The sequence below is a fragment of the Manihot esculenta genome, chromosome 5, assembly GCF_001659605.2.
Source record: "Manihot esculenta cultivar AM560-2 chromosome 5, M.esculenta_v8, whole genome shotgun sequence".
NCBI classification, from domain to species: Eukaryota; Viridiplantae; Streptophyta; class Magnoliopsida; order Malpighiales; family Euphorbiaceae; genus Manihot; species Manihot esculenta.
In genome coordinates this window covers 14,736,509-14,754,698 of record NC_035165.2, presented here as the reverse complement: position 1 = coordinate 14,754,698, position 18,190 = coordinate 14,736,509, and the positions used below count along the sequence as shown (strand labels likewise).

At 31.4% G+C, this 18,190-nt stretch overlaps 1 protein-coding gene across 1 annotated transcript; it reads right to left on the bottom strand.

Annotated features, from left to right (window-relative positions):
- Positions 1–14,567: 14,567 nt before the first annotated feature.
- LOC110607572 (AP-3 complex subunit delta) lies at positions 14,568–17,987 on the bottom strand. The gene is made up of 2 exons (XM_021746708.2): positions 15,262–17,987; positions 14,568–15,147 (listed from the first exon to the last, which is right to left on the bottom strand). The coding sequence occupies exons 1-2, from the start codon at positions 17,777–17,779 to the stop codon at positions 14,909–14,911; spliced, it is 2,757 nt and encodes a 918-aa protein (XP_021602400.1). The 5' UTR covers positions 17,780–17,987; the 3' UTR covers positions 14,568–14,908.
- Between the last annotated feature and the right edge of the window lie 203 nt (positions 17,988–18,190).

The window sequence follows — 18,190 nt, the reverse complement described above, 5'->3', positions numbered from 1 at the left end:
AAATTAAAGACTATACCCTAAACAACTTCCAAATACCCAATTTAGTCCGCAAACACAAAATTAAGTGGTGGCCTAAAACAGATCTAGCCAATTGCGGACCAAAAGCTGTTGACCATTTCTTTGACTCACAACCACAATATGCCAAAAAATTAAGTCCAATGCAAGTTACCAAACAGGAAACATTTTTTGCCAGAAAACAACAGATGATGGCCCAAATGGCCAAATGTGTCTCTGAAGAGGAATATGACAAATTGATCGAAGAAATAAAAGAGACAAGAAGCTCTGTCTCTTCCCCAGTGGATTTATCTATCGACAATGATGATTTTTTCACACAAGCAGAACCATAAAATCCATATGAAAAACGACAATTAGCAGACAATGACTCAGCAAATTATTCATGCACAAACGTAAGCCATGACGTCACACAGCACTCACCATCAGACATATGGGACCCACATCAACACAGGCAGACCAAGTGGCAGACAAAACAAAATGGTGGACCCCACAATGCACTCACCCAGACAAGTGGCAGACAAAGCAACATGGTGGACCCCATAACACACTCACCCAGACAAATGGCAGACAAGGTGACTGTAGAATGACTCAGCGTTCACACTACTATTCATACTACTGTGGATGACCGCTGAATTCCATTTAATAAATTTTGAAGTCCGACGCCTATAAAAGCAGACATCCAGCCCAGTTGAAGACACACCAAAAATTTCCAGCATAGAAATTTTCTCAATGTATTCAGTTTATAAAATCATATGTAAGGAGACTGAAGTTTACTACAACTCAGTCGTAGCAGTATATTTTTAAGTATTTGTACAAAGTAAGTTTGTAATTTGTATTTGTACTTTTTATACAATATACAATTGTTATAAAGTAAGACCGTGTTGACGGCAACCATTTCTTTCTCTCTTCGCTCTTCACTCTGAGTTAATTCTATGATTTACGATTTTATATTTTTTAGTGTATTAATACCAATTGTCAGCAAAATACCAATAGTTACAACAGAAGGCATACAGTATACACACAATGGTCCATACATACATCATACTGGATAAGTATAAAAATACATACAGTGTAATAAACATGGTTTTAAAAATTATTATTACTTAATAATACTTCAAGATACATAAGCATAGAATTAAATAATTCTAATGTTCTTTCAATTTCTCTACAGTCACAATATTCATTATGGTTGATAACATGGTAATCACTAATAAATCTTCCTTGTTCAATTATATTCCTTTTGAATGCTTCTACTTCTCTTTTATTTGTTAAATCTATTAAACTTAGCTTTTCTAATGCAGATTTAATAAATCTCATTGTTAGTAATTATTCGGATAAGTATGTGCATATCTTAATTGAATATAAGCACTAATACCATTACAAATATTAATAATTGTTATGACAGTATAATAAAGATTACAAGTATAGCAATAATATTCAGTTATTTCTATTTCCATTTTAATTTTAAGTTATCAAATGAGCAACACAATTTCTGGTGTGGAAGATCGGTATAAACCGCAACCACAGAGCATACTTATCATATGAAATGCAAATTGATTTTAGGTCAAGGTTCCTGCACTGTTAATCTGGAGTCCCAGAATTAACTCAGAGTGAAGAGCGAAGAGAGAAAGAAATGGTTGCCGTCAACACGGTCTTACTTTATAACAATTGTATATTGTATAAAAAGTACAAATACAAATTACAAACTTACTTTGTACAAATACTTAAAAATATACTGCTACGACTGAGTTGTAGTAAACTTCAGTCTCCTTACATATGATTTCATAAACTGAATACATTGAGAAAATTTCTATGCTGGAAATTTTTGGTGTGTCTTCAACTGGTCTGGATGTCTGCTTTTATAGGCGTCGGACTTCAAAATTTATTAAATGAAATTCAGCGGTCATCCACAGTAGTATGAATAGTAGTGTGAACGCTGAGTCATTCTACAGTCACCTTGTCTGCCATTTGTCTGGGTGAGTGTGTTATGGGGTCCACCATGTTGCTTTGTCTGCCACTTGTCTGGGTGAGTGCATTGTGGGGTCCACCATTTTGTTTTGTCTGCCACTTGGTCTGCCTGTATTGATGTGGGTCCCATATGTCTGATGGTGAGTGCTGTGTGACGTCATGGCTTACGTTTGTGCATGAATAATTTGCTGAGTCATTGTCTGCTAATTGTCGTTTTTCATATGGATTTTATGGTTCTGCTTGTGTGAAAAAATCATCATTGTCGATAGATAAATCCACTGGGGAAGAGACAGAGCTTCTTGTCTCTTTTATTTCTTCGATCAATTTGTCATATTCCTCTTCAGAGACACATTTGGCCATTTGGGCCATCATCTGTTGTTTTCTGGCAAAAAATGTTTCCTGTTTGGTAACTTGCATTGGACTTAATTTTTTGGCATATTGTGGTTGTGAGTCAAAGAAATGGTCAACAGCTTTTGGTCCGCAATTGGCTAGATCTGTTTTAGGCCACCACTTAATTTTGTGTTTGCGGACTAAATTGGGTATTTGGAAGTTGTTTAGGGTATAGTCTTTAATTTGGTATTCTGACATGTAAATCCATGGTATGTGGAAAATGTGAGAATAAATCAACCATTTAGGAGATAGCAGGATATTTTCTGGTAGTTGCGAGTTTTCAAAAAATTGGTCTTGGGCTGATACAATTGGTTCTGGTATAATGGTTAGGTCAAGGCCAAATTTATTCCACCATTGGTGGAACCAATATGGTATAGGGTAAGAAAAATCATCAGATATGTAAAAGAAAAATGAAATTGATAATTGATCATTTTGTTTTAAGAACGTGCGTTCCCAAGCAGTTTGGTAATCATAATAATTAAATTTGGTCACTTGTCCATGAGATAAAGAAATATCTTTACTTTTATGGGGTTCTTGTCCCCAATCAGAAATGGTCAATACTCTGATTATTCGTACTTTACAATATCTGATTTTATGTTTAATATGGGGATCAAAGTTATTATACATAAGAATAGAATTTGTTTGAACAAGGATGGTTTCATAAAAGGATTGGTTTTTGGCAAAATTATCAGGGATATAGTAATGGGTTTTTGGGAATATGGATTCACAAAGTTGGTAAACATTAAGGTTTGGATTTTGTGACCAGTATTCTGGTTCAATGGTTAAAATAACATCTTCAATGGTTTTATAACTATATTCAGGTTGGTTTATTTGCAGTGATTGTGTTGGAGAATATGTTGGGCTTAAACTTTGGCCAGTAACAACTTGTTTAAAGGTCGAAGGGGTAATTAATTTTTGTGGTTGCAAGGGAGAGAATTTATTTAACAAAGTAAATTGTGAGCTGGATTGGGGAGAACTTGGTCTTGTAATAAGGGCACTGGACATTGGGCTAAGAGGCCTATTTATTATACTGGTACTACTAGTAAACATGGGTTTATGCAGGTATGTATTTTGTCTAGGACTTAGTCCTGAGGATGATGCATTTACATTTGGTCTAGAACTTTGTCCCGAAAATAAATTGACATTTATTCTTTGTGTCTCATTGGTCTTTTGTCTTAAAGAAATTTTGGATGTCTCATCTGGATCCTTGCCTTTGTTCATGCTGTTCCCTGCAAAAATTCTCTTGTTAGAAAATCAGCTATGGAATTATCAATTCCTTTAATATGTTCAATATCAAACTCAAAGATAGACAAAAATGCTTGCCATCTAGCAAATATGTGTTTGGCTGCAAGATTTTTTACATCTTTGGTCAAAACATCTTTAGCAGCTTTACAATCAACTCGAATAGTAAATTTCTGATTTAGTAAATCACTTTGGAATTTTGTAACACATAAAACAATTGATAAAATTTCCTTCTTTATGGTAGAATATTTTTCTTGTGTTGGATTCCAAACACCTGAATAATATCTTATAATATGATCTTTATTATTTATCTTTTGTTTTAATATGCCACCAAAACCTTGGTCGGATGCATCGGTTTCTACTATCTTGGGAATATTAGGATTACAGATATTTAAACATGGTAATGTTTTTACATGTTTTTTGATTTCTTGTATGAGTTTTGTATGGTTTTCTGTCCATGGTTTAGGATTCTTTTTCAATCGATTATATAAAGGTTTACATAATATTCTCAAGTTAGGTAAGAAGTCTGCAATATAGTTTAAAGATCCTAAGAATCTTTGTAATTGATTTTTATCTTTAATTATATCTGGAAATTTGTCAGCAAATTCTATACTTCTCTGAATTGGTACTATAGTATTTTGATAGATTTCATGGCCTAGAAATCGAATTTTTGTTTGAAATAATTTCATTTTTGGTTTGGATAATACTAAACCATTTCTTTTTATGATTTTATAAAATATATGTAGATGTTTCATATGTTGGTTAAGGTTTTCACTGAATACTAAAACATCGTCAATATATGTTATTATAAAATTATATGGTGTAAAAATGTCATTCATGATCTTTTGGAATTCACTTGGTGCATTTTTTAAGCCAAATGGCATAATGTTCCATTCATATTGTCCAAAGGGTACAGTAAATGCTGTTTTGTATTTATCTGTTTCATCTATTTGTACTTGCCAGAAACCCGATTTCATATCAAATTTTGAAAAGATTTCTGCTTTATATAATCTATTTAAAAGATCTTGTTTATTTGGTATGGGGTATCTAATCCATCTTAAAACTTTGTTTAATGGTTTATAATTAATTACTAATCGTGGTGCACCTCTTTCTATCTCAGCATTTTTATTTACATAAAAGGCTGCACATGACCATGGTGATTTACTTGGTCTAATTAACTTTTTTGTTAATAGATCTTGAATTTCTTTTTTGCAGAATTCTAACATTTCTTGGTTCATCTGAATAGGTCTTGCTTTCGTGGGTATATCTTGTTCTTTAAAGTCTGGTTCATATGGTAAAGTTACTATGTGTTGTTTTCTATTCCAAAATGCTGTTGGTAATTCGGAACATAGGTCTTTTTCAAATTGGTCTTGAAGTGTTTTAATTTGCTGTTTAATATTTGGATTTTCTAACTGTTCTTCTATTCTAATAAAATGTAAGTCTTTCTTTAAAAATTTTATTTGATTTTCTACATTATTAATTTTACTTATGTTCTCTTGTTGGACTGAATTAACATCATGGTAATTAATAGGTGTTAAGAATTTAAATATAAGATCTTGTCCTAATACATTGGTTTCTAATCCTAATTGTGTGACTTTAAAGGGGTATAACATTTGTAAAAATGGATTTCCTAGAATAATTTGTGTATTGAGATTTTCAATTAACATGAAACTGGTTTTGAAACATATTCCATTGTTACAAATATGTGCACTAGGTATTTTGTAATTTATTTTGACTTTAGTTGAATTAGCTGCCGATAACGTTTGTTTAGTTTTATGAAAGTATTTGCTTGGTATGATTCCTTGATCTATGCAGTTCATGTCCGCACCTGAATCTAACATAGCTATAGTTTCTAATGTAAAATCTTTTATTGTTAAATTTATTTTTACATACCATTTTTGATATTTTATTCTTGTAATATCATTAAATTTTAATGCTGTTTCTCCTTCACTGTCGGAAGTTATGACTAAGGGTTTTTGTTCTTCGTTTATCTTATCTTTCCCTGAGGTTTGTCCTTTTTCTTGTTCTACATATTGTGTTAATTTTTGGTTTTGTTCTAGATAATCACATCTTAACTTTAATTGTCTCACTTCTGATTTTAATAGTTTTATTTCTGATTGTAGATCCATAGAAGAAATGGTCTTTGTGGGTTTTTTCTGTTTAAATAATTGTTCAATATCTTCAAACTTAGTTGGTGGTTCATTTTCTTGTTTTATTTCTTCATTCATTAATTTTGTTAATTTTTTAAACATTTTTCGTTTAATATTGGAATCTTGTACTTGTTCTATTTGTTCTAATACTTGTTTATATTCTGTTAAAACGTTTATTTTATTGTTGCAATTACAAAATTCTCCTTGACAATCATGGTTACTATCGGAACTACTTATTGTGTCTAGTGAAGTATCACTATTATATTCATCATCTAATTCTGAGGAAGATAATTTACTTTGGTCAATTTTTTCTAGCAGTTGTTCTATATTGTCTATTTTTAATTCTACACCTAATTCATGTATTTTTCTTCTTGCAGGACATTCTTTCGCATAATGTCCTTTTTGATTACATAAATAACAAGTGATATTGGATTTATTATTGGATCTTTTAAAATTGTTTTTCTTATAATTATTTCTTTTAAAGGGTCGCCTTGTAAAAGGTTTTTTCGTCATCTGTTTATTATATTTATTATATGGTTTCCTAGGGTACTTGTCTTGTTTATATATTTTATTTTTAAAAGGTTTATATCTTTTATGTTTTTGTTTCTGCATGGTTCCAAATCCAAATTGTTCACACCAATTTCCTAATTCTTTCCGGGATTGCCTATTTTCCATTTTTAATTTTTGTTGTAGCTTCATATCTCTACATAATCTTATTCCTGTTAGATTGACACATGTTATTAAATCGCCATATGTTAAATCGTCATATGATATTTGACCAAATTTTTGTTCAATTGTTTCTTTTACTTTTGTGGCAAATAATCTTGGTAGTCCTGTTAAGAATTTTTCTTTCCAATGATAGGCATTTGGTTCGGCTAAGGCATAAACTCGTTTTAAAAAATTGTCTTTATACCATCTAAAATTTTCTAACTTTCTACACTTGAGGTTTTGTAAGATTTCACTATTTCGTTCTGTATATAAATCTAAGTCTCCTATAAAATGAGATATAAGATTATAAACGAGGTAAGCTAATACAAAAGCTTGTGGTTGTCCTGTTGTTGGGTCAATAACTGGCTCGCCAGTAGTATTATCTATTCTTCTTGCATTTAATATATTTGTTTTTATTTCATTGCTTAATAATTTGTCCCACCATGTTCTTAATTCTCCTGTAAAACCTAGTATTATATTTTCAGCGGCATCTTTTTCTGTAATGCCGACTCTTTGTTTATAAATATTTCCTACTATAACCATTTCTTTGGTTATTTGTATTATTTCTATTTCTGATAGATCATCTATATTCCATTCATAAATACTTTTTGCATTATAATGTTTTTGTTTTCTATCTAAGATTTTTAAATCATCTGGTCTAGTTTCATATTGTCTTTTGTTTATAGTATTTAAAGGAATGTCATTGTCTTGGTCAGAGTCTGATGCTTCTAAGGGATTGTTTATAATGTCATCTTCTGATGAAGAGGTTTCATTATATTCAGTTAAAATTGTTATTTTATTTTTGTCTTTGTTAATGCTTTCACTTGGTATCCGACTTTGTGTAGGTTCTTTTATTTTAATGCCTCCTGCTACACTGGATTTTTGAGCAGTACTTTGTTCACTTATAATTTTCTGCAAGAATTTTGACATGTCATGTAATTCAGTCTTTGGCTTTAGAGTTACTATTTCTATGGGATTTTGTGATGGAGGTATCATTTTGGTGAAAGGTTTATTAATGGGTTTTTTCTCTGGATCTATATCATATGGTTTTGGGTTGCTATATCTCTGAGATAAATATATTGTGTTTGGTTTGGATATTATGGGAGATGGTGATTGGGGTGTTTCTATATGTTCTATATTTGTAATTTCTTCATGATTTCTATCTATTTTTTCTTCTATCCTATCTAATTGTTGGCCTATGATATGTAACGATACGTTGGTCCAATTGTTTTGTAGGCTGATTTCTCTTATGTGATTTTCTTCAATATTGTCAGTTTTTACAATTGGTTGCATTCCATGAGCTATTTGGTTCTTTTTGAGAAATACTCTGTCAAGTGGTGGTTTTTCACATTCGTGGGCTAGATCACTAACTCCTCCTTCATTATTTACTTTGTGCCATTTATGTATTTTCTTTTCCAATACATTTAATTTTTTCTCATGAAAATATTTTAAATAGGTAAAAAATGGGATAGTCTTTTCAACTTGTTCACAAAATGTAAAGAATTGTTTTTTAAGGAGACTTTGTTCTTTTCTGGAATAGGTTTGCAAAAATAGGTCTCTTTTCCCCTGGTTTTGATCTGACATATAGTCAGCTTGAATTTGGTCCTTATCAAGGGTAAAAACGTGAGTTAAGGTATTTAAAGTAAAATCACTATCTTCATAGGGTTGACTAAATTGGCCTTGTCTATAAACACCTTCTTGTATTTTGATACCGTGCGTAGTGGGTTGTGGTTTAGTATGTTGGTCAAATGTTTCTTCGAGCGGTTTAGTTCCAGAAGTTTTGCCGACAAAAGGTCCTTGATATTGTGGAAGAGGCATAGTAGAGTCTTCTGATATACTATTATCTGGTTGTATTTCTATACTATGTCGTCTACGAGATGTATCTAAAGATTGTCGAGAGGGTTGGTATATATTAGGAGTTGCTTGTCTAAAAGAGTTTGATCTTTTATACTTTAATTCTAGTGATCCATCATCATTTTGAATGATATAGTCTATTTCTTTATTTTCTTTAAAAGGTGTGTTAGGAATGGTCTTGACTGGGCAGAGAGTGGTAAGACCTGCAGTGTGAGTAGAGAAGGAAGTGTATGTGCCAACCCTAGAAATTTAAGATGAATATGTTTAGGAGAAATAGATCTTCTAGGTCTAGGAGACCAGACGACGAACTCATAAATGATTTAAATCTTAATATAGATCATAATCAAACGATATTATCAAGAGAAAATATATGGAATGACCAACAATTAACAAATTGGAAACCTCCAAAGACACCATTAGATACAATTTATAAAACAGGTATATTAGATTTCAAATCAATTAGAGCAATTAAAATAAAAGAAAAAGTTATACCCTTATATGCTGATAAACAATCTATGAGTTTATTAAGTCAAAAAACGATACTAAAATATTTAAACCAAGGTTATAAATTTATGCATATAGGATTAATACAAATTGCTATAAAACCTTTAACAGTTGAAGGATTAAATACCAGTATACATGTAGCTTTACGCGACTGTAGACATAGGAATTATAAAGATTCACTATTAGGATTATTTGAAACAAGTCTAACAAATGGACCAATTTATTCAAATTGTTTTCCCAATTTTACCATATCATTAACAGACCCTCATATAATGAAAATTCTAACCTTAGAAATCCTAACTCATAATTATAATATGCTAAAAGGATCTCACATATATGAAATATTTTATAGATTGAATTATAAAATAATGAATACAGGTCTATGTCCTAATGCTGTAAATCATAAAAGGACAGATGGAGAAACAATATTTTGGGAAATTGATCAATCCAAAGCCAATATAACTATCCCCAGAACTATACAATGGAAAGATGTAACTTTACCAGAAATATGGAAATATCCAGTCAAGACCATTCCTAACACACCTTTTAAAGAAAATAAAGAAATAGACTATATCATTCAAAATGATGATGGATCACTAGAATTAAAGTATAAAAGATCAAACTCTTTTAGACAAGCAACTCCTAATATATACCAACCCTCTCGACAATCTTTAGATACATCTCGTAGACGACATAGTATAGAAATACAACCAGATAATAGTATATCAGAAGACTCTACTATGCCTCTTCCACAATATCAAGGACCTTTTGTCGGCGAAACTTCTGGAACTAAACCGCTCGAAGAAACATTTGACCAACATACTAAACCACAACCCACTACGCACGGTATCAAAATACAAGAAGGTGTTTATAGACAAGGCCAATTTAGTCAACCCTATGAAGATAGTGATTTTACTTTAAATACCTTAACTCACGTTTTTACCCTTGATAAGGACCAAATTCAAGCTGACTATATGTCAGATCAAAACCAGGGGAAAAGAGACCTATTTTTGCAAACCTATTCCAGAAAAGAACAAAGTCTCCTTAAAAAACAATTCTTTACATTTTGTGAACAAGTTGAAAAGACTATCCCATTTTTCATTTTACGCTCCCAGGTATGATTTAATATGATTTACGATTTAATATGATTTACGATTTTATATTTTTTAGTGTATTAATACCAATTGTCAGCAAAATACCAATAGTTACAACAGAAGGCATACAGTATACACACAATGGTCCATACATACATCATACTAGATAAGTATAAAAATACATACAGTGTAATAAACATAGTTTTAAAAATTATTATTACTTAATAATACTTCAAGATACATAAGCATAGAATTAAATAATTCTAATGTTCTTTCAATTTCTCTACAGTCACAATATTCATTATGGTTGATAACATGGTAATCACTAATAAATCTTCCTTGTTCAATTATATTCCTTTTGAATGCTTCTACTTCTCTTTTATTTGTTAAATCTATTAAACTTAGCTTTTCTAATGCAGATTTAATAAATCTCATTGTTAGTAATTATTCGGATAAGTATGTGCATATCTTAATTGAATATAAGCACTAATACCATTACAAATATTAATAATTGTTATGACAGTATAATAAAGATTACAAGTATAGCAATAATATTCAGTTATTTCTATTTCCATTTTAATTTTAAGTTATCAAATGAGCAACACAATTTCTGGTGTGGAAGATCGGTATAAACCGCAACCACAGAGCATACTTATCATATGAAATGCAAATTGATTTTAGGTCAAGGTTCCTGCACTGTTAATCTGGAGTCCCAGAATTAACTCAGAGTGAAGAGCGAAGAGAGAAAGAAATGGTTGCCGTCAACACGGTCTTACTTTATAACAATTGTATATTGTATAAAAAGTACAAATACAAATTACAAACTTACTTTGTACAAATACTTAAAAATATACTGCTACGACTGAGTTGTAGTAAACTTCAGTCTCCTTACATATGATTTCATAAACTGAATACATTGAGAAAATTTCTATGCTGGAAATTTTTGGTTTTGTTCTAGATAATCACATCTTAACTTTAATTGTCTCACTTCTGATTTTAATAGTTTTATTTCTGATTGTAGATCCATAGAAGAAATGGTCTTTGTGGGTTTTTTCTGTTTAAATAATTGTTCAATATCTTCAAACTTAGTTGGTGGTTCATTTTCTTGTTTTATTTCTTCATTCATTAATTTTGTTAATTTTTTAAACATTTTTCGTTTAATATTGGAATCTTGTACTTGTTCTATTTGTTCTAATACTTGTTTATATTCTGTTAAAACGTTTATTTTATTGTTGCAATTACAAAATTCTCCTTGACAATCATGGTTACTATCGGAACTACTTATTGTGTCTAGTGAAGTATCACTATTATATTCATCATCTAATTCTGAGGAAGATAATTTACTTTGGTCAATTTTTTCTAGCAGTTGTTCTATATTGTCTATTTTTAATTCTACACCTAATTGTGTGACTTTAAAGGGGTATAACATTTGTAAAAATGGATTTCCTAGAATAATTTGTGTATTGAGATTTTCAATTAACATGAAACTGGTTTTGAAACATATTCCATTGTTACAAATATGTGCACTAGGTATTTTGTAATTTATTTTGACTTTAGTTGAATTAGCTGCCGATAACGTTTGTTTAGTTTTATGAAAGTATTTGCTTGGTATGATTCCTTGATCTATGCAGTTCATGTCCGCACCTGAATCTAACATAGCTATAGTTTCTAATGTAAAATCTTTTATTGTTAAATTTATTTTTACATACCATTTTTGATATTTTATTCTTGTAATATCATTAAATTTTTTAAAATATTTAAAAGATAAATTATAATAACATATTTTAATCAATATTAAATTATTAATTATTTAATTATATATTATGAATGATTTGAATCACTAAAATATAGAATAAATCGAAAAGTATGAGTTATAAATTCATGGTTAAAAAATAAAATTAAATAGAAAAAGCTATAATTTGAATTAAAATGATAAATTTATGTATTTAATATTTATTTCACAAATTTGAAATTAAAAATGGGATAGTCTTTTCAACTTGTTCACAAAATGTAAAGAATTGTTTTTTAAGGAGACTTTGTTCTTTTCTGGAATAGGTTTGCAAAAATAGGTCTCTTTTCCCCTGGTTTTGATCTGACATATAGTCAGCTTGAATTTGGTCCTTATCAAGGGTAAAAACGTGAGTTAAGGTATTTAAAGTAAAATCACTATCTTCATAGGGTTGACTAAATTGGCCTTGTCTATAAACACCTTCTTGTATTTTGATACCGTGCGTAGTGGGTTGTGGTTTAGTATGTTGGTCAAATGTTTCTTCGAGCGGTTTAGTTCCAGAAGTTTCGCCGACAAAAGGTCCTTGATATTGTGGAAGAGGCATAGTAGAGTCTTCTGATATACTATTATCTGGTTGTATTTCTATACTATGTCGTCTACGAGATGTATCTAAAGATTGTCGAGAGGGTTGGTATATATTAGGAGTTGCTTGTCTAAAAGAGTTTGATCTTTTATACTTTAATTCTAGTGATCCATCATCATTTTGAATGATATAGTCTATTTCTTTATTTTCTTTAAAAGGTGTGTTAGGAATGGTCTTGACTGGATATTTCCATATTTCTGGTAAAGTTACATCTTTCCATTGTATAGTTCTGGGGATAGTTATATTGGCTTTGGATTGATCAATTTCCCAAAATATTGTTTCTCCATCTGTCCTTTTATGATTTACAGCATTAGGACATAGACCTGTATTCATTATTTTATAATTCAATCTATAAAATATTTCATATATGTGAGATCCTTTTAGCATATTATAATTATGAGTTAGGATTTCTAAGGTTAGAATTTTCATTATATGAGGGTCTGTTAATGATATGGTAAAATTGGGAAAACAATTTGAATAAATTGGTCCATTTGTTAGACTTGTTTCAAATAATCCTAATAGTGAATCTTTATAATTCCTATGTCTACAGTCGCGTAAAACTACATGTATACTGGTATTTAATCCTTCAACTGTTAAAGGTTTTATAGCAATTTGTATTAATCCTATATGCATAAATTTATAACCTTGGTTTAAATATTTTAGTATCGTTTTTTGACTTAATAAACTCATAGATTGTTTATCAGCATATAAGGGTATAACTTTTTCTTTTATTTTAATTGCTCTAATTGATTTGAAATCTAATATACCTGTTTTATAAATTGTATCTACTGGTGTCTTTGGAGGTTTCCAATTTGTTAATTGTTGGTCATTCCATATATTTTCTCTTGATAATATCGTTTGATTATGATCTATATTAAGATTTAAATCATTTATGAGTTCGTCGTCTGGTCTCCTAGACCTAGAAGATCTATTTCTCCTAAACATATTCATCTTAAATTTCTAGGGTTGGCACATACACTTCCTTCTCTACTCACACTGCAGGTCTTACCACTCTCTGTATTTACATATCCATATGGAGCTTTCTCCATTAAAAATTTTATTTCTCTTTTATGTTAATTTTTAAATTTTAAATTTTTTTTCTCATATTTAATGTTATTTTCCTCTCTTATTTAATTTTAAGCTAATTATTTTAAATAATAATTTAGAGAATAAATAAAAAAATAAAAATTAACGTGGTTTATTGTTTAATTTAGGAATATATTATCATTTTATTTACAATGGAAGAATTCCTTGATTCTTCTCGTATTTATCATATTGTTTAAGTATCATCATGAAATTATGAAATTTAAATGCAAAAAAAAAAAAAGTAAGAGTTAGAAGAGGAAGACAGCGGATAGCTGAGTGTAGGTTATTTTCTAGTTGAGTTCGCCGATGGTTTTGTTTTTTATTTTTTTTTATTTTTTTAAAATTATTTTAATTTTTTATATTTTTGGGCAAGAATAATCATTCAGTCTTGATTTTCTCTTGTTATAGTTATTGACTTTGATTTGTTTTCATTTTTATTGTTTTAGAGGTCGGATTGTTTGCTGGGTGAGGGATGATTTCTCAATTGAATTTGTTGAGGATGGGTATTTTGATTTTGGTTGTATTTTGTTTTTCTAGTTTAGTTTGGACTGCATACAAGTCTTTAAATCCCTCAGTTTCTTGAGTCTCTTTTAGCCTTATAAATATAATTCTTACATTATTCAAAAAAATATTTAAATACCAAAATTATTTTTCTAAAGTAATAAGAGAAAATTGTCAATATCCATGTGGAGCTTTTATATATATATATATATATATATAATTAAATTTATATTAAATCATGTTCTATTGATTCAAAGGAATTTTGCATTTTTATTGGATTTAATTGAATTTTTAAATTTAAAAATCAATATTATTATTTTTCATTATTAGTTATAATTTTCAAAATCCAACCCGTTAATAAAAAAATTATTGTCTAATTATTATTTTTTTATTATTGAAAATATTATTTTAGAAAAATGTTATTAATTTAGACACATTATCTCTCTAAACTCATATTTTAAGTAAAAAGTGAAGTTTAAAAATTGAGAATTGTACTATGTTATGGTAGCACATTCCTATATAAATGAAAGCTTTATTTATTAATTAATATAAAATAAGTTTAATTTATAATGTAATAATATAAAGGAAAATATACAATTTTATCCTTCAATTTAACTACTAATAACGAATTTTAAATATTAAATCTATTTAGTTGCTCATTTTTAACAGTATTTCAGTCATCATTGAGCAAGCACCACAGCACAACCAGATTTGTAAATCTCATTAATTTCAAACTTCAACAAGAATTGAATGTCACTATTTTTCCCTTTTCTACTTCTTGTCTCTTTTGGAATTGTCAATATCAACAACTACATTTCACTATCTAGATCTTTTTTCACAACGTGTAACATGTAAAACAAACCCCAGGCTTAAAATAAGATAAGCAAGCAAAGTGAGACAGACCAAAAATCAATGTACCAAATCTGGAAAAAGAAGCCAAAAAAATACCAGTCCATACAGTAGAATACAGGGGAATAAACTAACCATGTTCTTGGCACAGGAGAATTGATCCATAATTTCAATGTTATAGAAGGAAATCAGGAATTACTGGCGTTTGTGCAACCACATTTAAGGGCCCTTCAGCTCTTTGTTTTGATTTATGCTTACTATGGCGATGTCTACTCTTCTGCTTTCCTTTATCCCCATGATCTCCAATTTCATCAGATTTCTTTTTGTCTGGACTTTTTCTGCTTTTATCTTTGCCGTGGCTCCGGTGTTTGCTTCTTCGTGAACTTGGATTTCCAAGATCAGGCTTTTCTACAACTAAAATTTCTCTCGGTTCAGAAAGATTAATATTCAGTTTCTCCTTCCCTTTTCTTTTATTAGATGATTTATCAGATGTACTACTTTGGGACGAAGCAGGTGTGGCTACATTACCTAACAAAATATCTCGGACAGCATCAGAAAGCAAATCATCGTTTGTATCTGGTTTCTTGGCAATGATTGGTGCTACAACTCCTTCATCCAACTTCACCACCACAGGTCTAGGCTTTGCGTGGCTTGTCCTCTTCTTTGTGAGAAGTGATTGGCCAGTAAGCTTAACTAGATCTTGAGCATCATCATTGGTGTTATCACTGGATTTAGGGTCATTTGCAGGTGGATAATCATTTGATAAACTTTCTTTATTGTCTGATGGAAGGTAGTACAATCCATGTCGCTTGCGGTGTTCTGCAAGCAAAGATGTGGACTCACTTGATGTTTCTGACTCTTCTTTGCTTTGGGGGATAGAGACAGAAGCAACAACACTCTCCCCAAAAGGACTACCCAGAGAAAATGAAATTGTAGAAGGTAACTGTACATTTCCACAAATTGCTTCCAAGTCAGAAAGATTCTCCTTTAGCATTAATCCATCTGGTATAGGAACTTTCTCTTGAGCATTTACTGAGACTGGACCAAGCTCCTCATTGAAGGCATCATGCACTAAGTCAACAATTTTGGATGCTCTCTTGGAAACCAAATGATTGGGTATTTCTTGCTTTATCAAGTCAACAAATCCAAGGACATTCTGAGCTCGCTCCTGTAATTCAACATCATAGCTTCCTGATAGTGGGCCCAAGGCCACTTCAATCAAGTTTAACAGGTTAATAACAGATTCATGTGTGAAACCTTTCTCCAGGAGAGCAGATGTCTGACCGTCCCCATCATTTATAATAGAAAGATCTTCATATGATTTATTTGGATCCCTTGGAGTGAACCCTTCATCCTGTTCTTGACAGGCAGGTGCTTTGCCCGTTACTAAAGCAGAATTTCCTATGCATTCACCTTGAGATTTTAAACCCAGCACCTCGGATGCCACATCGTTGCCAATATTTTCCTTTTGTAAGAGGTATGAATGTAGACAAAATATTAAGATTTTAAAAGCAGACTGTATGTAGACAGTTCTAATTGATGGAGGCAAGAGGCTAGTACGAGGCTGTAGGAGTGCTTCCACAAGTTCAACTGGGTTCCTTGAAAATTCCACATACTCCCCACACACCCAAGCAGCAGCACATAAGATCCTGCACAAGAAAGAATTCCCAAGTAATGCAGGATCAATAAGCAGACTGCGACCAACACGAACAAGCTCGGGTCTGACATCCTTGACCCTCATACCTATATCAATAAGCTGATTCTCAATTTCTTCCCCCTTTTGGCAATGTGGAATCCTAGACATTTCTTCAAGTAGTGATACATACCAATCAAAGTCAACTATGATCTCATACACATTCTGGCTACACTTAGATAAAATTGAACCAAGAATCTCATTGCAGAACTCAGGATCTGCTTTGAGCGAGTAATTCACCAAAACCCTGCAAATTTCCACCACATTACTCTCAGACACCATTGCCACAACAAGACGCAAAGACTCAAGTTTTACATTAGGATCATCATCACTCAGAGACTTAATAACAACCTCTTTATTCTCCAACACTGCCCACAGATGCTTTGGTGCTATAATTGACAGCGCATGCAATCCAAGATACTTAAGGTTGGAATCATCATCCACCAAAAAGTCGCGAATTTTTGCAACAGCAAGCTTCACTGCAGATTCAAAGTCAGTAAAACTAGTCACCACAGTCCTGATGCACTCAAACATCAAAGATTTGGCCCCAGTTCTCCTCATATGCTCACAAATTGGTTCAACAACCCTTTTAGCCAACCTAGGCTCCAAAGGGGCCAACTTAGAAAAAATCTTTAGCACTTTAATCAATACCCAATTGTTCCTTGAATCAACCAAAATCCTATAAAACTCGGGTGCTAAGGGAAGATAGGATCTAGGGTCTTTGGAAGCAAGTTCACAGAACACCCCAATAACAGCAGAAACAATTTGTGAATCAGTACCATCTAAACACTCAACCAGTCTCTTAAAACACACCCTAACTGCATCTGGGTATTTCCCAAAAACCCTCAAAATAACACCTATAGCTTTCTTTCTAACAAAAACCTTAGAACTCGTCATTAAAGTGAAAACTTCAGGAGTAAGATCCCTGCATAAATCAGCAGTACCAATTCTGGATAAGCAATCAAGAGCCAAACTCACCTCAAACTCATTATTGCTCTTGAGATCTTTCCGCAACTGGTTGGTGATCAACAAAATGACCGATGTGGATTCATTAAAGGAAAGAGAGATCGCGAGGTAACCAATCTTCTTGTGTGAGAAATTGGGAGAGGATATGCATTCAATAGCATGAAAAGCAGCCCATGACATGTCAACAAAATGGATGGAATTGAGATAAGTAAGTTTCTGAAGAGCTATAGATTTGGTGTGCAAGTCGGTCGATTTGATCTCGCGCCGGATTTCTTCAACGACTTTGGAAATAAAAGGAGACTCTCCGGTCTGTTGGTGGCGGAGGCCCTTGATTATATCGTCTAATGAGCGTTGAAAAAGAGTGTCCATGAGTGAAGGGGATGCCATTAGAGAGAAGTAGAGAATTGGAAAATTGATTTAAGGGTTGAATATATACATAATCAAGAAGAAGGGGTTTGAGAAAAGATTGGCTATGGATGGGATAATTTGAGTCGAGGGTTGGTAGAAGAATATGTTGGTTTTGGGGAAGTGTGTCAAATCAAAGCTCGAAAATTTGAGTCTGGCTGTTGCGATGCGATTTCACTCGGCTCTCCTCTAAATCTCTCCAAGTTAAATAAAAATTTGTTATTATAATATTTTATATTAAATCCAATAATTTAAATTTTTTATTAATAAATTTGTATTGGAATCTATTGGATCGAATTGAAAATCAGAACATTTTTAACAGTTTGAATATAGTTCTGGTTTTTGAGGAATTTGGTTGGGCTTTAAAGCCCATATTGTTATCGCTTTTTATAA